General features: G+C 44.0%; 1 protein-coding gene across 1 annotated transcript in view; it reads right to left on the bottom strand.

The window, feature by feature from the left end:
* Positions 1-14,486: 14,486 nt before the first annotated feature.
* ZSWIM6 (zinc finger SWIM-type containing 6) overlaps positions 14,487-21,623 on the bottom strand; it is a 180,193-nt gene continuing 173,056 nt past the window's right edge. Inside the window, exons 11-14 of the mRNA XM_045566572.1 lie at positions 21,300-21,457; positions 20,477-20,640; positions 18,707-18,788; positions 14,487-17,203 (exon numbers count right to left, since the gene is read on the bottom strand). Of these exons, the coding sequence (XP_045422528.1) occupies positions 16,341-17,203; positions 18,707-18,788; positions 20,477-20,640; positions 21,300-21,457 (1,267 nt within the window). The 3' untranslated portion in view covers positions 14,487-16,340. The remainder of the gene's footprint in view (positions 17,204-18,706; positions 18,789-20,476; positions 20,641-21,299; positions 21,458-21,623) is intronic.

Raw genomic sequence — 21,623 nt, 5'->3', positions numbered from 1 at the left:
ATTTGAATAAATGCAGTTTAGGGAAGGCAGCCCTCTGGAGGAGGCTCTGGAAAGGAGAGAAGGAGGCTCGCGGGAGGATGTGGGGGGTCAGAGCTTTCTCAGGGTGTTCCCCGTGTCCTTGCCAGATGTCACATGTGCTCATAAAACTTTGGGGGAACCAGAGAAAGCTCAGGATATCTGCGTGCCAGGCCTAGCTCCCTCCTCGTCTTTCCTGCGAATCCTCCACCATCCGCTTCCTTCCCACCTCCCTCTGCCGCCCTTCCAGTGGGGCTTCTTAAGACTGGGCGAGCTTCTGCCGAAACCCTTTCCAACCCGGAGATGGGCCTTGCTCTGTCCCGGCCACAGCCTGTGGGAGCGACAGTCTAGCTCAGCGGTGACAGCTGTGGACGCCAGAATCAGCTGACCAGCGTGAAAATCCTGGCTTTCCCAGGCCTGCCTGTGTGGCCCGGGGCATCTTCTATGGCTCACACCGAAAAGTAGGCTCGTCTCTGCATTTTCGAAAACATCCCAGTTATCGACTCCAAGGCATTGCCACAGTCCCCCGCTGCCCAGAGCTTGGGGACTCATAGAACAAAGGGGTCTCCAAGAAAGCTCCCTGTTGGCCGTCTGATTCCCCAGGCTGGAGTAGCACGGAGCACCAGGGCGGCCGAGGCTCCGTAACACCTGGGCTGCACACTCACGGGCCAGTTCCATCATACCCCACAGCTCACGGCAGGCTGAGAATGCCTGCGGCTTTGTAGGGGCCCTCACCTGTGACTCACTGAAGTAATCCATTTGTCAGAGCTGCCTTCTCTCACTCCCACTTATTTCATTTTAACCTTGTTGCTTCTGGAAGAGCCCTTGAGGATGAAGCCCCTGAGGCCAGAGGGGCTGGGGGGCATCCCCAAGGTCCCACAGCTGGTTAGAGGTTCAGCCAAACCCCAGCCCTGAACACAAGAGAGTGAAGGCAGGGCCCTGCCTTCCACACCCCACATCTCACATCCCCCAAACTGAGGTGCCCTGACCAGTTCTCTGGCCAAGGCAGCTTGGGCTCAGTTGATTCAGAAGCATTTCAGCCCGTGTTGCCTCTTCCCAGGAGTGAGGTCATAACAAGAGAATGCGAGGCTTGCAGGGAGGCTGAGGTCCCCCAGGAAGCAAAGACAAGCTCTGAACAAGGCCCGGGAAGGCCACCGGGGAGAGGGCTCAGACAGCCTTCAGGCCAGCACGGTGCCCCGCGGGTCGGCCAGCGCTTGGGATGCAGAGTCTCTCTGGACACTCCTCGTCTAACCAGCTGTCAAACAGGACTCTTCCTTTCGCTGAGTGCTGCCCAAGGCCCCAAAACTGAGAACACTAGGTGCTCAAACCCCACCATCCAGAGCGAGGCGTTGGATCCTCTAGCAAACAGCCTTCTCTTACCCTGGCCTGGAGGCGGTGACCGGCAAGGCTGGAGAACCGGTTGGAGTCGGAGGTCAGGAGCAGGAGGAAGTGGTAGGAGGGACTTCCTCACATGGGAGACAGAGGACGGGGTCCTCCAGGGGACACTCTCGTGGACAGCCTGGTCGTGCCCCCTGCGCCTGCTTCTGGGTGGGCCCTAAGAATCCCCTTGGCCAGCCTGAGCAGGGGGCGGGAAGGGGACTCCGGCACGGGGATGGGCTTGTGGAGCCCGAGGAGGATGACGAGGCATTGCCCACGTGAGTCCCTGCATATGGGAGACCTCGGGAAGGAGCGCGTCTCCAAAGAACACAGAGAAGCACCCACATTTGAGCATCCCTGCGGGCCCCAACCCCAGATTACAGCCTCAGCATCTGGATTCTGTGCACTTGGCCCCCTTTCCCTTCAGGCCGGCCCCCGAAGGGCCAAAAGAACAGCAATGGGATGAATGAGAGAGAAGGTGGAACAAAGAAGAGAGACCCTCTCACTGCAGGCCCCCAAAATCAGGCCCAGGCTGTATGTGCCCACCTGTGCATGTGTGTGCGTGCACGTGTGTGCATATGTGTGTGCATGTGTGTGTGTGTGTGGGTGGGTGTACGTGTGTGCACGTGTGCAGTTGTGAGAGTCAGGCAGCGTTGATGATCTGAAATACATGAGTGAGTAGAGCTTTGATTTAGTTGTACTAGATTTTTAATATTTGTGGAAAATTAAACTGTTTTGGATGATGAAACTGAGCTCCAGTGGAAAAGCCCTGTGACCTTCAGAGACGTGGACGGAAGACTCAGGCTGCAGCACCTCCCCAAGCGCACCTCAGACAATAAACTGACCACATCTGCACAAAGCAGCCTGTGTCTGGGCGGCTCGTGCCCCGACTGGGCGCTGCGGCAAGGGGCGAGGACAGTCCAGCCACGTCAGGAGGGACAGGCCCAGTCCTGGGCACATTGTGACTTCTCTGGGAACTGGGGAGCCTGCCCAGAAAACATGTCGCTGGGCCTTTGGGGATGAGGCTGAGAAGCCAGGGCTGGGCTTGCCAGAAAGAAAATTCCAGGCCTCAGAATCAAGCCCGGAGCCCCGCGGGCGCCTGTGACTGCAGCCCGGCCCACCGGGAGCCCCGCCGTGGGCTCATTCCTGGCCGGGACGTTTGCCTCCTCCCGCCTTCCACACGGAGCAGCGGAAACGGCCTTGCTTCCCCCCAGCATGGATGAGAACATGCTGGCTGCAGCCTCTGCGGGCATTTCCTTCCCGGGAAGCTGCTGCTGTCACAGAGGAGCCCCTCACCTAAGCACCGTCCCTGCTGGGCGCTGTGACAACAATGCCTGGGACCCTTTGTGCCCCAACAAACCAGGAACTGGCCCCGCTTAGTGCCTGGGGAAGGGACAGGCAGGGATGGAGAGTTTAAATCTATAAAGACCTATTTTGTTGTTGTGAAAATGGTAAATTAATTAATTAATTTAATTTAATTAAAGCCATATAGATGGGAGAAGGAAAGTGGCCCTACTAAGATTATCTATAGCTTCAAACTCCTAATTCATTTATTCCTAGCGTCCTGTTCCCAAATCCACATTCTGAACCAATGGCCCCAGAACCCTTCTTGTCCCCCAGATCTTAAAAGGGGGACAGCTCCACATTCAGCCAACAGGCCCTGCCAATTCTTCTTGCTCCCAAAGTGACTTCAGCACTTGTCTTTTTTGGAAAGAGAGACAGGGAACGAAGAGAAAAAAATATATGTGTATGGTTAAAACCTCAGCTCCTGATTTTGAATTCAGTCAGCCCACTTAAGATTCAAGAATAGTAGCATGCTCGGTGATGTAAGAGCTAGAAATACAGATAATAATAAGTACCTCATAGGATTGCCGTGGAGACAGCTACGATGGTGACCCAGTTGAACAGAGTGCAGATTCAGAGTCAGGCAGAAAAACAGGCCTGTGTCTAAAACTTCTTGAAACCAGCCTCAAATGGCTGTTGTGGAAGATCAGTTATAAACTTCCTAGTGCGGCGTCTGCATTAGTCGGCCTCGATGAATAGTAGGAATCTGAGGCACTTCGCACTGTGGTGGGCACAGCTGCAGGCCCCAGGGACGGCAGGAGTCAGGCAGCAGGATGGAAGTGGGAAGAGAACCAGAAGGCTCCCTGGGGGAGAAGCTGGAGAAGACCTGGCGGACAGGCAGGTGGCTCAGTCTGGCAATTCTGGCTTCAGATCTCAGACCTGAGGCAGTTTCTGTCCTGGCTGGAAGCTTTCAGTGGGGACAGTCCCACCCCCAGGGTGCCTTCGGTGGGAGCCAGGTGCTCCATCACGGGAACCTGGCTGGAGGAGGCAGTCTGAGGTCAGAGAGGAGGGCACGTCTCATCTCGACACACATATTTACAAATGTAAGAGGGGACTAAACACCCAACCATGACAGCAATATTTGACCTCACTTGGTGGCAGCTGCGCTCTCCAGCCCATTCGCAAAGTCCAGAATTCTACTGGACCCATAGGAACGCAGTGGCTCGGAGGAGTTCACCACCCAACTCTTCTCCTGTCTCAATCTGAAGCTTCTATTGAGCTCTGAGATTCGATAATAAAGAAAGAGGCCACTGCTTACATCCCCAGTCTTTTGTGCGTACTGTTCCTGCCCCAGTGGGTTGCAGGTTGTCTGCAGAGAAAAAAGACAGCCACTTCTATCGAGCCTCTTTGTGTCCCCAGCTTTTCCCCAACCTTCTTGATGACAAGTTTCTCTCCCTCCAGTCGTGCACCTTTATCTCGGGAGCCGGAGTGGAGAGGTTTCCATATCAAGGCGAGGGCACCTGGTCAGGGGCTACAGGTGGGGCGGTGGGCTGGGCTAGGGCTGAGAACTAGGGAGGGTATCTTTCTAACAAAAGGTGCTTCTCACCAGGCCTTACACAGCCTATGATGAGAGGAAAATGGGGCGTGTTTCTTCAGGTGGACTTAAGATGATAACCCAGAGGTAGCAAAGCTCGCTCAGAGCCCAGCTAAATAAGCCGGGGGGAGCCAGAGAATGAAGCAACCCAGGAAAATGGTTAAAGAAAAAAAGGTGTAAACCTGAGGCTCTTAAATGTGTATGAAGACTTGGGTTAAAAACAATTTGTTAATTCATGTAAGTTCAGGGTGTAAAATTCTAAAGATAAAAATGAAAAGCTTCCCTTCCACCCCTTACCCCAGTATCCTAACCAAGCAGATCCCCTACCTAGATGAACAATTTCTTGTTATTTCTTGTCCTTATTCACCATTTCTTGAATATTCTTTGAGAGATAATCTATGCCTCCATAAGCATACATATTATATATAGAATATATATATATTATTTGTATATGTAGAATCTTCCCCACTCCATAAATGGAAGTAAGCTGTGTGTATTGTTTGGACCCGCTTTTTCTCCATTTAGCAATACATCTAGGAAACCGTTCAATAGCTCTAATTACTTACAGTAAAATATATTTACCTGCCTTAAAGTATTGTTTAACCTCCATCTCTAAATATTTGGAAATCAGTGTATTTGCCTCCTTTTTTCCTTTCAGAACCTCATATCCCGCTCAAACACATTATTTCTGCATTGCAACAGCCCGTGTCACTTGTGTTCCGTGTTGCACCTGTCACGTCCACAAGCGTTTTCTTTTTTTTTTTAATTCAGCTTATTATGGGGGTACAAAAGTTCAGGTTATGTATATTGCCCTTGTCCCCCCCATCCCCCCAAGTCAGAGCTTCAGGAGTGTCCGTTTCCCAGACAGTGCACATCACACTCATCAAGTAGGTATACACCCATCGCCTCCCTCCACCCCCCACGTCTGTCCAACACCCAATTGGTGTTATTCCCAAATGTGCACTTAGGTGATGATCAGGGAAACCAGTTTGCTGGTGAGTACATGTGGTGCTTATTTTTCCATTCTTGGGATACTTCACTTAATAGAGTGGATTCCAACTCTCTCCAGGAGAACAAAAGAGATTCTATATCACTGTTATTTCTTATAGCTGAGTAATACTCCATGGTGTACATATACCACATTTTACTAATCCACTCATGTATTGATGGGCATTTGAGTTGTCCTGCAATTGAATGGATTGAGTGCTCACCACTTCTCCTTTTGCCAGAGTTTCTCCACTGATTTCTTGGTTGACCAAAATTTACCTTCTTCAAAAAGCAGCTCTGTCAACAGAGCTATTAGTCTTGTCTCCTGCATTTGTACTTGATCAACATGCTTTCTGGGTAGAAAATGTTTGGATTCCTTATTTTCTTTTCATGATTTGGAAAAGCATTTATTATTGCTACAGAGAAGTTTAACCTCAACCTGATGATTTTTCCTGTATAGGCAGCTTTTCCTCTTTATTAAGATGCTCCCAAGATTCTCTCCTTGTCTTTGAATTCTAGTTACTTTACTATGATTTGATGCTTAGTGTGCAGATTTTTCTTGGAACCTGATAGGTCTTCGTAGTATAAATTCAAGTCTTCTTTTATTTCTGTAAACATTCTTGGGTCAGATCTTTGAGTATCCTCTGCTTCGTTCTTTTCTATAGGATACTATTTGTGGATCTCATTAGACTGACATCCTTATCCATTATTATCACATTACTCTTGTCAAACTCTTCTTCATTTCCAACTCATTTCACCTGCTTTTCAATCCTTTCCTTCGTGTGCTCCTTGTGTTTTCAGCAGTGTTTGTTCCCTTGTGTGCCTATTCCAATATGGCTTCATCTCTCTGTGTCTTCTCCCTGGGCTCTTGTAGCGCCTAGGCAGTGCTGCGTGGTGGTTAAAAATGCGGGCTCTGAAGCCAGGGTTACTGGGATATAACCCTGGTCCATTATTTGACTTTTGGTACTCCATCTTTAAAATGAGTAAAATGAGAGCACCTACCTCAAGGGCTATTGTAAGGATGGATAAGTTAATATGTAAAAGCACTTTGAACCATGATGGGCACATTTTAAGGTCTGTTTGTGAATCAACAAAAGGAGATAATAATAATAATAAGAGCTTATTCTTCCCTGAGCTCTAATATCTCTTCTTTTAGCTCCTAGATTGATGTATATTTTTTGAATTCATTCATTTTTAAAGTGGGGTCATGATTTTCATCTACTTGATGGCCACATTTCTCTGGTGCCTGTTTTTTATCATTTATTTTTCTTACTCTTTTTCTTGTTTTTTTCTTATAACACGTTTACATAGATCCTGTACTGATTCTTTCTTGATCTATCTTTCAATGAGGCTAGTTCTCCCTGGACTAGCCTTTTGCAGGACATTCCTAGGGGACAGGCCAGCCTGGGCTTCAGAGCAGCAGAAATTCTCTGCATGCTCATAGAGTTGTGCATGTGAATTATCTTATCCTCCACAGAAATCAGCCGTTTCAAGGCTGCATATCACGTGGAGTCTCTCTTCCCCATCCTCTCCAACACATTGTCTCTTCAAAGCTGATTTATATGTGCTCCTCATGTGGCCTCATATCTCTGCCCCTTGCTGGTATCAGACACGGGCAGAGAATATCCTACCACCTGCCAATGTACCCTATTGCCACCGATTCCAACACAGGAGGGGCGGCTGTGCCCTTTGGGCTGTGGATGATGGAGTTTCTGTTTCTTGGTTTTCTTCTGTACTTCTGGCAGGTCGTGGCTTTCGTGGCTTGTGAGAGGAGAGGGAGAGCCCTAGCAACGCCTCTGTCTTCAGCAGCATTTATGAGACGCTCAGACCCCGTGACACAACCGCAGGGGGAGAGGGAGGCTTCGGAGGACCCGGAGTGACTGAAAGGCCTGTGCTGTTAGTAAAGCCACCTGCCCTGAACGGCAAAGCCCACCTCACCATGGTCGTAATAATCATTCAAGATCCGGCGCCTGCTCTGGGGGAAAGAAAGCGTTTCTACCACGTCTCGCCATCGCCTTCCTATGCTTACGTGCTTCACAGCCGTTACAGCCTCCGCCGTAGGGTTAATTGGAGAATCAAGACGAGCCAGGTACTTCGTTTCGGTTGATTTATTGTTGAAAGGTTACGTTCACTCCCTGACTAACAGACACGGAGCCTTCCTGCCCTTGGAGTTACCAGAACCAGAAGCACGGACTGACTGGGTAAAAGTCAGATGGGGATATTTTTAAATGTCTCCTTAATTAAAAAAAAAAAAAAAAAAGCAGCAGCATCTGAGGGCTTGTCTAATTTGCTCTTTACTGCACTCGAGCAGGTCGGGCAGGGACTCCTGAGTTACAAGTCAGTGAGAGAGAAAATCATTTGTTACCTGGAGTGAGAACATTGGTTGGAAATGCCTTGAAAATACAGATGGTCCCCGACTTAGGATGGTTCAACTTAGGATTTTTCGACTTTGCGATGGCGAGGAAGCGATATGCGTTCAGTAGAAACTGCACTTGGGGTACCTGTACGACCATCCTGGTTTTCACTTTCAGTACAGGATTCAACGAATTCCATGAGCTATTCAACACTTTAGTGTAAAATGAGCTTTGTGTTAGATGATTGTGCCCAACCAGAGGCTAGTGTAAGTGTTCCGAGCGTGTTTGAGGTAGGCTAAGCTAAGCTATGATATTCGATAGGTTAGGTATATTCAATGCATTTTTGACATAGGATATTTTCAATTTACAATGGGTTTGTCAGGACATACCCCCATCGTACACTGAGGAAGCCATCCCTACAGGAAGCCACCTTCTCTATGAGGTTCCTGTGCATAGCAAGACCAAGTCCCACCAGAAAGGCCACAGAGGGAACAAACCACTGCTCAGAGACACTGACTTTATAAAGCGTGTGGTGGAACTTCAGGGCTGTCAGACAAACTGCTCAGAGACAGAGGCACATGAGAAGGTCCTCGAGCTGGAGAGAAACACACCACCCCCACTTCAATTCCACCTGAACCGTTGGCAGGGTACTCATGAAAACCCAGGAGGACCTGAAGGGCAAAGGGACCTTGAGTGAGAATTTTCTACCTCGCAGTTTAAAGAAATATGTTTCACACATCATCATCGGTTCTGAGTCCCCCCAATCTCCTAGAGTGACAGCAATCAAAATTGATTTGGGGAATTTCATCCACAAATTAGATTTACCGGTTCTCAATATGGAAGCTCGGTGGCTTTGTCTCGCCGCCAGTGAGGGGACCTGAGGGTTTGAAGTGCAGCATGTAAAGGACAGAAAGGTGTTTGATCACCAGGCACAACTGAACGGCTTAAAAGTGGATGTAGGTGCAGCTCTGGGAGCCACCCGACCTGTTAGGGCCAGCACGGTTCTAGGAAGACTCATTCTTGCAAGGTTACTGCCTAATGTCCTCCGGGATCACTGTTCTCTTTAGGTGCTGTGTCTATGGGCTAATGTTCTTTGCCATAGGAAGCCATCCTTGTGCAAAGCTGGGTCGCAAGAGAGTTTTTTCACAAAATATTTTTGGTCTCTACTCGTGGTTTTCACTAGGAGGACGCTCTGTCAGCATCTAGCCCATAGGCGTTCTCTTGGTACATGGGGCATCTCTGTGCAGCGCACCCTCTGCCCGTGGCGGCCCACGGTTTCCCTGGGTGGAAGGTGGAATCACAGAGGGAGAAGTGCTCCCGTGCAGAGTTGCTGGCAGAGAAGGCGACAAGGTTTGACACCAGGGGCTACGATCTGGCTTGGCCCAGAGTCCACCTTCAAACCTACTTTTCTAGTCCATCTTGTTGCGTAATCGACCCTTTATGTAATCCTTGGGAATGTTGGATGTGAGGGCAAAATAAAAATGATCTTTAAAACCGTGCTGCTTGTACAGATTCCTGGATTCCCCACTAAGAGTCAAAAATCATGGGTCTGGGTTGGGAACCAGGAATTAGCCTGTCTGGCTGCCCCTCAGCTTGTTCTGATGCAGGAAGTCCACAGGCCAGGCTCCGACAAACACTGCTATCCTCGATGGTTCAAATAGTAAGTAGATTAAGAAAATAATAACGGGTTTGTACTCCGTTTCCACTATTGGCTACTAACCACTGGCTGGAAAGCAGATGTGAGGACAGAATCTGGATTAGTCAACTTGGACCCAGAGGTGGGAAACGCGGAAGTGCCCCGGACTGCCCGGCACTGCACTGTCAGGTGGGCATTAAGCTTCTATTTCATTTCAAACACATGCGTAGACAGACAGACATGCATAAAGTTGGATTTCCTTGACTCTGGTGAGAATGAAATGGATCATGTTATGGCATTCTATCGAGCAAAATGTGAAAGCTCAGAGAGTTGTTCAAGAGTTCCAGCCACCTTGCTTCACTCATTTCTAAATTCATTTTGGCAACTTTTCTTGAGGGTCAGAACTATGTCTTATATGTCTTTGGATCCTCTACAGTGCTAAGAGCGTAGTACATGCTGAAAACCACAATAATTAGTTCCACGAGAAGCAGTAGAGCCTCATCACTTATGAGTGTGATGTGGAGCCAGTTTCCTGAGTCTGAATCTGCCACTTACTTGCTCTGTGACTTGGGACAACCTTTCTGAGTCTCAAGTTTCTCCGGTGGTAAAATGGGGAAGATAATAACACGTGCCTCATAGGATCTTGTGAGGAACAAATGAGTTAATCCATATAAAATATGGTACACACTGAGTGTGAAACGTGGTTGCCATGATTATGATGATGATGGTTATTATAGAGATAATAACAAAAACCATATTGTAGGACCAAAGTGTGGTCCCTGGTCCCTCGTGTCCTTTCAGTGTCTGTGGATGTGCTCTTCTAAAATAGAAGCAATGTTCATACCATTCTGAAGGATATTTCCTCTTTTTTACATGCTGTATTACTTAAAGGAACATATTTGCAAGGCAGCAGCCCATTGAAATACCATCCATGGAGGAAATGCAAAATTCCTCCACACAAGCCTGTGTTTGAAGGTCCCACATCCTTCAAGTTAAAATTTATCAGTGGAGCCAAAGGATTTTTTCCTGAATGTTAATACACACAGTGAAATAAGGCAATTTCTTTCAAAAAGCAGACTTTTTTTTCCTTCTTCATACTTCTACCTTGAGTAGGAAGGTGTTTCCAGTCTGGCTCTGAGTGTGAAGAGAAGAGGAAAGAGGCTGTTTGCTTCCTGTGCCCGCATGAGACCTGGGTTCTCTGTCCAGGAGTGGGTCACCTTGTCATAGCCCAGACTTCTACACAGAGGGGTCTAGGGTCTAAGACGGTCACCAGGCCTGTGAATATGGATCACCAAAACACACTTTGAGTTTTACAGCATATGTGGACATTTAGGAAGTCACATTTCTCATTTTGCTACTCTTTCAACTTTTCTGTAGTTTTGAAAATTTCAGAATAAAAAGTTGGAAAAAGGAAAAAAGCAAAAAAAAAAATGACAGTAGGGAGGAATAGGGATTATTGCTTTTCTTATCTAACATTAAGCCACTAAGATTCTCTAAAATGTAGAGAAGATAAAATTCTTGCCAAATGACAGCACAGGGTAGGCGAAGTTCAAAATATTCATAAGGCAGTTATATTTGTAAGGCTGCCCATCAGCAGGCTATTATTGTTCCTGGCACAGAAGACACAAATGATGATTATGCAGCTGAAAATAAGTCTCCTTTCTGTAATCCCACATCCCAACAAATACAGGTGCCCTGCGTGGCCATATCTGACCCTCCTGCTTATGTCTGGGGCCGAGCCGTGATGGCATCTTCTTCCGAATTTTCCAAACTAGAACTCAGAGAAGACAGTCTTCTGGCGGAGAAACTGTGAGATGTGAGGATCAGAAGCTTGTTTTCCACCCATGGAGAAACTATTTTAAGAGAATAAAGTCAACATGCAGAGAGCAAAGATAAGAAGAGCTCAGAGGACTGAGTGCTGGAACAAGCCCCCAGTGAGAGGTCAGGAAGATGAAGAAGGACTGGCAAAGGTTTATGTCCCACTGACAATTCAATCAGGGAAATGACCGTTTTCGGGACTCTCTATTTTGGATCAAATTTTCTTTATTCATCCCGTCTCATGGTTATATATAACATTGTAAAACTAAAGACTCCTGATGTTTATATCCAGCCCTGAGCTTTCTCCTGCACTAACTCCTACTGGACAGCTCCACTTGGGTGTCTCACAGGCATCTCAAATTTAACGTGCAAAACTGAACTCCTGGTCTTCCTCCAAATACACTTGCTCCCAGGATCTTCTCCATTTCAGTTAATGGGAACTTCTTCCTTCCAATTGCTCAAGTTTAAAATTCTAAGGTCATTTTCGATGCCTCTCTTTCTCACATGCTAAATCTAATATCAGAAACTGGCTCAACTTTCCAGATATGCAGACTCTGGCCACCATCCCCACTGACCTCACCAGGCCAAGAGCCATTTTTTTTTTTTTTGCCTAGACTATTCTAATAGCCTTTCAATTTGTCTCTTGGCTTCTCTCTTGCTGTCCTAACCACACAGCAGCCAGCCACTGGCTTGGCATCTCATTTGTAAGTCAGATCATACGATGCCTCTCTCTACTTTGGATCCTTCAAAAACAGAGAAAAATCCTTCCTATGACCCACAAACCCCTATGGAGCTGCAACTTGCCTCTCCTGCTCTGTAGCCCTACCTCCTCTCCCTCTCCGCCCACCTCACCACCCTCCACCGACCCGCAGCCGCAGTGCCTTTGCTGATGGTTCTCAGGTGAGGCCGGTACATTCCCACACTTCCACTTTGGAGTCTCTCAGCACTTGCCCTTCCTTCAGCCTGAAACACACACCTGCCACCCCCTGACTTCCTTCAGGTGTCTATTCATATTACATTACATCAGAGGTCTCCCTTGACCATACTACCTAAAATTGTACCCCTTTCCCCTGCTTTTCCCTGTAACATGTATCACGAGGTAATACATTTTATGTCTCCCTCCTACTAGAATATGTGCTCCACGAGAACAGGCATTTTGCTTTGTTCATTACTTGTCCTCTTAATGCCTGGAAACATGCTCACCATGTGGTAGGTGCACAGAAAACGTTTGCTGAACGAACCATTCAGAATCCTTGCAATACATCTCCTCTTTTGCCCAAGCTACATTGAATTGGTCTACAAACTGGTGTAAAACAATTCACCTTAAATTTTACCTCAGTCACACATTTTTTTAATGGTATCAGATTTAAACATTAGGTATCAGATTACCTAATGTTCTTTCTTACATTTTCCTCTCTACTCACTATTTGTTTATTCCTAAACCAGCTGCAATTTAACAACATTTTTAGCAATTTAGAAAAATCTCAGTTCTTCTTTGCTACTATATTGTACTATACTATTGTGACTACAGTGACTTCAGTTAATTTTTATTCAACTGACTTATTAATATTTGAAAGTCATGAAACATTCATTTTGCCCCTGAAACTATAGCCCCTATGCTCAAATGAAATCACAAATCAAGAGCAGAGAAATGCAGAATTCCAGTCCAGGCTCCAATTAGGAACAAATTCTCTTGCCTTTGAATTATCTAAGCTTGTCACTTCTATTTCTTCTTTCTGCTATTCCAATTTTAACAATCTCAGGACTTTTTCTAGCACCAGCTCATTGGAAGGGAAGAAAACATGTACACATCAAATCCGTTTGTTCTCTTGACCACAGTCACGACAAACGAGTGGAAGGCATGGTGGCTCTGGAACGTTGGCTAAAATGGGGGTGGAGAAAGTCACCCGAGTTCATTTGTCTGTCATCCTTGGTCTTCATCTCCTCTATTCTAAAGGCCTATGGTAACTGTAAGATCTCTCTGCAAAAATAGCCAATGAACACAATAATTTCCATCAGAGGACATCTCAAAGTCCTGGCTATTAGAAGTCACCTTTCTTCTTCCTTTGATGCCACTTCTCCTGACTTTTTAGCATTCCACTTCATTATGAAATGTCCCAGTGTTTTAGTGGACCCACATAAAATTGTATTTGCCCTTAGGCAATATCAGTTTAAAAAAAAAACTATGAATAATCTTACAAAAAAGAACCAACCCTCATAACATTTTATAATTTTTATTTTTATTTCTACTTGGCATTAATGGGGTTTTAAATGTCACCATGGACTCATTTATTTTAACTTTCACCTATTGACTTAATCTCTTGACATTTAGAATTCACTGTTAAGACTGGATGTCAAAGAAAAACTTAAAATATTTCAAGGGAGTTAAGTATTCTGAAAATCGTAGCTTTAAAGAAAGTATTTATCAATCCCACTTCTGGATATATATTCACAAGAATTGAAAGCAGGTCTCAAAGAGGTATTTCCATATCCAGGTTCACAGCAGCAATTTCATAATAGCCAAGAGGTAGAATCAGCCCAAATTTCCGTCAATGGATGAATAAACAAAATGTGGTATATACATACAATGAAAAACTATGCAGCCTTAAAGAGGAAGGAAATCCTGTCCCATGCTACAACATGGATGAACCTGGAGGTCACTATGCTAAGTGAAATAAGCATCACAAAAAGACAAACACTGTGATTCCACTTATACGAGATAGCTAAAGTAAATTCACAGAAAGTAGAGTGGTGTGGTTACCAGGGGCTGAAGGGGAGAAAGGACACCCATTTAATGGGGATACAGAGTTTAGTTTTGCAAGATAAGAAAATTCTGGAGATCTATTTTACAACAATGTATTACAAATACTTAACATTAGTGAACTATATGCCTAAAAATAGTTAATTATGTGATGTGTTTTTTACCACACATACACACAAACATTTGTATCATTTTGCATATAGCTCTTTGATAGAGATGGGGTAGTACATGTGCTTATAATGTACACATAGCATTTATCTTTTATATTTTCTTTTTAAACCACACACACACAAATAAAACCTCTCACAAACTCAGGCTTTATTAAATATTTCAAGTACTGAGCATCCTAAATTATAATTTATTGGTTAGGGAGGAATGACCATGTGTACAGACTGGAAACAAATAGGCTATTCTGTCTCATATTTTATCTTTGTGATTATCTAGTTATGCCTGTCTTCTCCATTAGGCAGACAGTAAGCCCCAAGGTCTGATTTTGTTCACCATTATATTTCCAGGGCCTACCACAGTGCCTGGAAAATAGCATATAAATATTTCTTGGATGGATGAATAGAGTATTAAACACTTCGAGATGGAGTAACAGCCAGGTCCCTGATCATCAAACTCAAGTGTCATAAGAGATATACCATAAAGGAGGCAGAATCAACTTTCAAAAAACTAATTTTAATCAAAACAAAAATTGTTGATCATTAACAAGTTTATAAAACAGTGATTTAGTTACATAAATAAATTGATATCAGTGTATCAAATCTTAATTACTTTCAACTTCATGAGCATGTTTACATGGGTGATGAAGTACAACCTTTTTTTTTTCTTTTTACCTATTATAATAAATAAAATGGAGCGCATGAAATAGTTCTTCTAAACAAAAATACCTACAAACATACCTCTAGCATGTTCTCTAATGAAGGGAACAAGAGACACTGGACAACTTTTGCACCAAAACATAAAAATTGCTTTAAAAAGCACAAGGTTACAGAACCATCAGCTAAAGTAAAGACACTATACTGTAACCAAAGTTGGTATTTAATAATATAATGAACAGTTTGGTAGTTAGATCTCCAGTTTGGTTATTTTAAAGCATTAAGACAAGGCAAGATAGAAGGCTGCTTTTGTTTTGAGTAATTCTAGAGAAAATAAAATATATTTAAAAAAAAAAGAAAGAAAACTGAAAAGTAGAACAGTCATACCTACACAACTTTCTGTCCTGCACAAAGTCAAAATACCTATGCAGAATAGATATATAATATATATAATGTTATTTGTGCACAAAGGTTAGCTTATTATTAGCTCACTGCAAAGGCGTAATGTATCATATGTCAATTGTTTTGGAAAACATTTTGCGTTTTGTGTCAAAAGGATATTTCTTTTAAGTTTCCTAGGCTAGGAGGCACGAACCCCAATTCCGGCATATTGTATATTCTTAATGCTAAGGCTTGCTGCTCTGGCTGTGTATTTTGTTGTCCCTCTTTATTCTAGTGCCTGTTACAAGCATGTGTGGTGTAGTGGTTGTTGTTGGTGTGTGTGTCTGTGTGTATACATATATATATGTATACATAAGTTGTATAAATATATATACATATATAATTTCTCCCAATAGATCTCAGTCCAACCATGCAATCCAAAAGGTGGCTCTGCACAGATGCCCAGCATGAAGTTCACCGCCGGAGCCAACCCTGAAGCAAGGCGCACTTTTAGTCCTTCTGATAGGTTTTCTCTCAGTTTTTTTTTTTGTTTTTGTTTAAAACCAAGCTACTGCAGCTTCAAGTATTTTGCATTACATAGAATATTTTTTTATAAATTAGTTAATGTTATATTTTCAATATTCAGACATATACTATAATATATATACAGTACAATAAATGCTCTCATTCTTTTTTTTAATTTTTTTGGATAAATCCCTGAGAATGTATGTTGACAGTCGCTAAGTTTCCACATGCACAAGCATCGTGTGCCATGCTTCTGGACGAACAGCACTGCAAAGCCACATGGGTCAGCCTTTTACTGTTAGTATTTCATTTTGTTGGTTTGTTTAAATATGCTGAAAATGTAAAGATGAGTTACAAAGGAGTAAAGCTGAATCCATTCGAGGTACTTATCACAGGATGGAGGTGTTTTGTTTGGTTTTTAAAGCCATTTCAATTATTTTTTTTTGAGGCTGTGAACGTATACAGAAAACAGGAGAGCTATGTGGACTTTTGCCACTTGACAACATATACTCAGTGTAAACCAAACCTTTTTAACCTCTCTCTCATACAAAACCAAAAAAAAAAAAAAAGAATTAAAAAAATAAAAGGAAAGAAAGAAAAAGGGAAAAAATTAAAAACAGACAAACTTTCACAACATGACAATTTAGTCTGCAAACGCAATATAACTATACACATATAATACCGGTGTGGCTCTGTTCTTTAAGTTAAAAAGGGTACAAAGGCAGGCTCAAGTAAAAACAAACCATCCCTCCCACCCCGCCCCCCACCCCCATTCATACAAGTTCTATCAACCAAACCTCTCCCGAACCAACATCATCAGTTTCTTTTTGCCTTTGTAGATTTGTTTCAGGTTGTCAATAAACTGTGTAAACTGAATGTGTCCATCATGCGCCATTAAGAAGGTCTCTCGGGCCTTGCTGAGGAACTCTATGAACTCACTATAGTGCCGAGGACTGATGTGTGTGAGCCGTGAGTGCGTCGTGTTGATGTAGGCCCCGATCGTGGCATCCAACAGTTGCCTCAAGGGCGCTTTGTCCAGTGACATGAGCTTACCAGAGTTCCTCCTGCCGTGAAGTCCCACCATGCCAGGAGTGGTCAGAGTGCACCTGCGCAAAATGTCTGACAGTACCGTTGCGCACTTGACGCTCTTGACCACCAGAGGTATTATAGCTGCAAGCTCATTTTTACCAAGGGAGTGGCTAAGCGCACAGGCCCACAAAACGTCATTAATGGCAGGGTGTGTGTCCTGATTATAGCTCAGGTTGAGATGGGTCATGGCCAAGGTGGCCAGCTTGTAGGCCCTCATGGGGTACCCGCGGTGCTCCATGTACCGCGCTATTGTAAAGAGCTGCGTGTAGCTCATGCCGGTCGTAGCAGCGTCGAGGACGATTTGGTACGCCGTCTCAAAAGCTATGTGATCCTTTTCACAAAGGGTTAGCGCAGAGAGGGCACAGTTCTGTGGATCCTTCATGGCACACTGCAATGCGAGTGTCCGGGCACTGCTGGCCAGCTTTTCCTGCTGGTGGCAGTCCAGGTGGAGGCGGACGATGGTGCTGTTGGACATCACGGTAGTGGCGACTATACTTGTGGCCTCGGTGGGAGTAAAGAGGGTAAACCAGCTCTGCATGATGCTGTCCAGGGCATAAACACCTGCAAGGAACACGAACAGGCCACATTACTGACAAGGAACCTGGCCAGGGGTCTTGCCTTATTTTCACTTTTATCGTCACTGCTTATAATTGTTAACCATCACAGGATATAAGCTAGGCCAGAAAATCCTGTAAGGTAATGTGCCTGAGAGCAACCTTTTGGAATGAGGTCACTATGGATTGTTATTTATTGAGATGCCTGAAAGGAACATGAACTTTCTATAATAAAGAACTAACCCTCTCAGTAGCTGGTATTTGTACTGTGCTGCTTGCCGTTTCAGACAATGGCTTTTTGCTAATGAGCTCTAGTTCACTGGGCCTTCTGTCAGTTACCCACTACAGAATAAGGGGCAGAAAAACTGCAACACTCACCAAAACAGGGACTTCACATGATGTGTATGTTTGTATGTAAGTTTAAAGTATACATAATACAAAATTTTAAGACACACAAAGAAGCAGGAAAATGTGGCCCACAATCAAGAGAAAAAAGTCAATAGAAGCAGATCTACAGATGACTCAGATATTGGAAATGGCTGACTATGTCTTTAAAATAATCATTTAAGCACACAGACCCAAAATGCCTCACTTTTAGGAAACTCTTAAAAGTGAGTGATTTGAAGAGAAAGTACTAAATCTCAGTGAGAAATCAGGTATGTATCTTGGTGCAGGGGCAAAAGAGTTGTACGGCAGTTCTTAAATTAGTATTATCTTTGTATTGTTTCACAAAAGCATGACTTTAATACTCTAAACGTCATATTTATATTAAGCCCAAGTTCACTTTTTCCAAAACAATAAATCATTACCCATGAATAAAAGTAAAATAAAAAGAATGATTTTACAGTATCTGCTGTGTCAGTATCTAAATACTGAGATGGCAGTGTCTTCTCAGCAAGAGGTGTGTATCCTTTTCTGATGCAAATAGGAAGAAAGAAAGAAAGTTTAACCAACATTTACTTTAAACAGCCACCATGTGTTTGTGTTGGCATTCTTGCTGGGACTGTACAGTTTTCTTTAGTATTGACTGACTGCTGCAGAGGGGAAATATTGGCTGAAGGGCCTCATAAATTGCAGCTTATGGGGAACCAGAGGATCTTCTTATGGCCAGCTCCAATTTCTCACACATCTGAAAGCTCACCTAAACCACACCTAGTGGACATCATTTCCCTGCTAGATACCATGATGTATGCCCTCAGATGAGGAAGAAAAAACTCAGTGCAATGAGGTAACTTTATGTGAACTGAATGACAAGTGTTTACTCACTGAATTACTCCATTTTAAATAAGAGGTTGGAGCTCCACAAATGTGACAGTTTGGAAGATGAACAATGCAAGTGTGTATAACTGAAAGGTTTCGATGGGGAAGAAGGAAGCCCCTGTAGATTACTAAAAGAAGCAGGAGCCTCGGAGAAGTCAAGCTAAGAGAGTGAAAATGTTCTTGTATCTGTAAATGACAAGTTAAACCCTACCATGAGGTACCTGAGAAAGCTTCTCCAGAGTTTACCTACCAACTTCAGTAGCACACGTTACCAGCCACCTCACCATCTCCCGCCGTCGCCAATTTAAGGTTGACAGTGTCATGCGCATAACCTATAAAGGCAGGATAACAAAATGTGTTGAAAAATTGTCCTACGTCAATGGAAAAAAAAACCCAATTCATCCCAACGTATAAGCTACTAGGCAAACTCTTTACTACTATGAGGATGAAAAGCATTATTAGGGTAAAACTCTACATATAAATTTGGATTTGTCTATGGCTTCGCTAGGTGGCCTTGCCACAGCCTGGGTGGCAAGAGGCCTACGCCTGGGTGGCAAGAGGCCTACTCCTGGTGGGCCCACTGACCAGTTCTCAATCGGAAGGCTGGACTCAAGCATGAAACACAGTCCGCGCACCCTCCTCCTCCCCAGCTTTAACACTTCCTAGTTCAATTTCCAAGGCTCCTGTGATTTCATTCTAACCAGGAACTCTCAGTGGGCAAAGTATTTTAAAATAAGCATTTTAGTTATTCCTTCGATCTCTGGTAGCTCTTTTCTGGTGACTGTGAAGATAACCCCAGGTATATGGAAAAAAATCATCTTTGGCACCATTAGTGATCTGATTTAGCTTTTCACTTTCTAATAAGTCCTAAAAGAAACTTACCTACTTCATCCTACTTCCCCTGTTCCTTAAGATTCAAAACATCTAGGGACACAACACTCCTAAAGCCTTAGAAAGGCCCTGTGTGATTCTTTCTTAGGTTCTAGAAAGAATGATGCTGGGACTAAGCTCTCACCAATCTACCATTTATCCAGAATTCCAAATAACAGCTCACATTAATGGTGCTTTCTGCATTATATTTAAGATGAGGCAAAGGATAACAGAAGTAAGCCAAATAACAAGAATTTATTTTTAAAAAGGAACTTCTAAACTGTCATCATATAGCTTAAAAGCAACCTCCTCCCTATACTTTCTGCTTGTACAGTACTGTATGTTACAGTGATAGGTACAGTTTCCTGTGGTCCAATTCTTTAAACTTTATTAATCACTGTGAGGGAGAATCCATAACTAAAAAACCATATTAGTCATCTAACCACGGCATTCTATTCCCCACACTTTAGGTAGTCAGGGTATAACAATTTCTTTCACTGCTTTTTAAGGGAGAAAAACTCAAATGTTAATAGAGACTCCATGAGAAAAGCAGAAACAAACTTTTTAGTTCCTGGTTTATACGGTCACCTGTTCAGAGACTATAAGGAAGCACACACCTATCTGCATGACTAACTCAGAATGTTCTTGGCATCATGTCCTGCTGAAATCTGAAACTGGATTCTGGTCCCATCACCCCTCCTTTACTTAATTTTCTCAGAGTTATAAAAAGGAGTTAGAACTGCCCATCTATTATGAAAATGAAAACATCAATAAAAATTCATACTTCCTCTAAAAATTTAACCCTAACAATTGAATCTTTATTATACATGCACGCTTTATTTAGTCTCTTGCTAGCAATAATTTTTCTCCATTCATTCAAGGGAGAAACCGTGCTGTTAAGCCTGTAATTCAGAAAACTATTTTTTGATTGAAAGACACAAAATAAGGAAAGCCCCTGCCCCTCACACAGCAGTCTGGTTCAGCAGGGAGTGACCACGGCTCTGAAACACAGTGCTCTCCTGAAGTCTGACAGATGTGTGCTCCAGAGTCATTTACCTGCGCTAAAAAATCCAAACAAACAAAAACAACCCTAAAAGGCAACTTCATTTAGCAGTCTTTGATGCCTCTGGGAAGACTAGCAGTCACGTACCTGCAGGCCCAGCTCCAGAGACACTTTCAGAAGAGTGATGTCTGGCAAACTGTCCATGAGAGTTGCTATTTTAAATGCATCTTGGGCAAGCTTGAAGATGTGGGATGAGGAGTGAATGTTTTTCTGGATGGATTCTAATACTGTTTCCAACCTCCGAACGTCGCCTGCAATGAACAAGGGAAAGCCAAACCAAACCAAATCAAATCAAATCAAAGCAACACAAATAAACAAAAAACCATACAAGCACACACACAAACACACACACACACACGGAAAGAGAGAGAAAAAAGGAAACAAAACCAAATGTAAAGCACAAGTTAATTTACTTAACATGTTCACAGATGGCACAGATGTTACAACTAAGGGTCCCACAGTTACTGCAATGTTTGTGAATCTCGGCCTCGGAAAAAAGATACACGGAGACACACCCTAATGACTAAAAGCACATATGAACCAGAACCAACGTAAGACAGCAAATAGCTCTCCTAGTTCTTGGTTATGTATTTTTGGTGAATACTTCAGGAAGAAAAAAATGTAAGTGAATTTTTTAATCTACTGCTGAATCTCAACCATTTACATTTTCTTGGCATGGTAGCTCATCTAAACTCTGCTGGCAGCAAGTTTAATGATGCAGGTAAATGAGGAAAATACCAGGCTCAAATTAGTAGCACCTGTTTTGCCTCATAAGCTAACATCTAACGAAAAGGATCCCTTACAACCTGATATTAACATCACTGTTGAGGATTTGATAGAAAACATGACCCTTTAACAAAAAAAAGGCCAACTAACAAAACAATTATGAGGCCTCCGGACAGTACAGTACCTTTGGCTGCAGTCAGCATGGTGGATGCCAGCTCACACTGCTGGGATTCAACGTGGCTTAGAGTGAACCAACGAGGGTAGCGGTTGGGAACGACTGACGCAATGTGGTGTGGGCGCGTGAGGTCTCCCGACGGAGCAGTAGATTCCAATACCAGTAACCTGCCATAAGAAGACAAGGAGCACGGCCCCTGGTTATTACCTGTGCACTGACTTGGCCACGGGACTGGCCAGCAGAAGCCAGAGGAGCGGGTATATGTTGGGAGAAATTGTTCAGGCCCCAGGTCCAGAAAGAGCTGGTACGGCTACACTCAGCTTTCTGGATGCC

This window comes from Lemur catta, chromosome 12 (genome assembly GCF_020740605.2).
Source record: "Lemur catta isolate mLemCat1 chromosome 12, mLemCat1.pri, whole genome shotgun sequence".
In the NCBI taxonomy this organism is placed as follows: domain Eukaryota; kingdom Metazoa; phylum Chordata; class Mammalia; order Primates; family Lemuridae; genus Lemur; species Lemur catta.
This window is presented reverse-complemented; position numbering and strand designations above follow the sequence as displayed.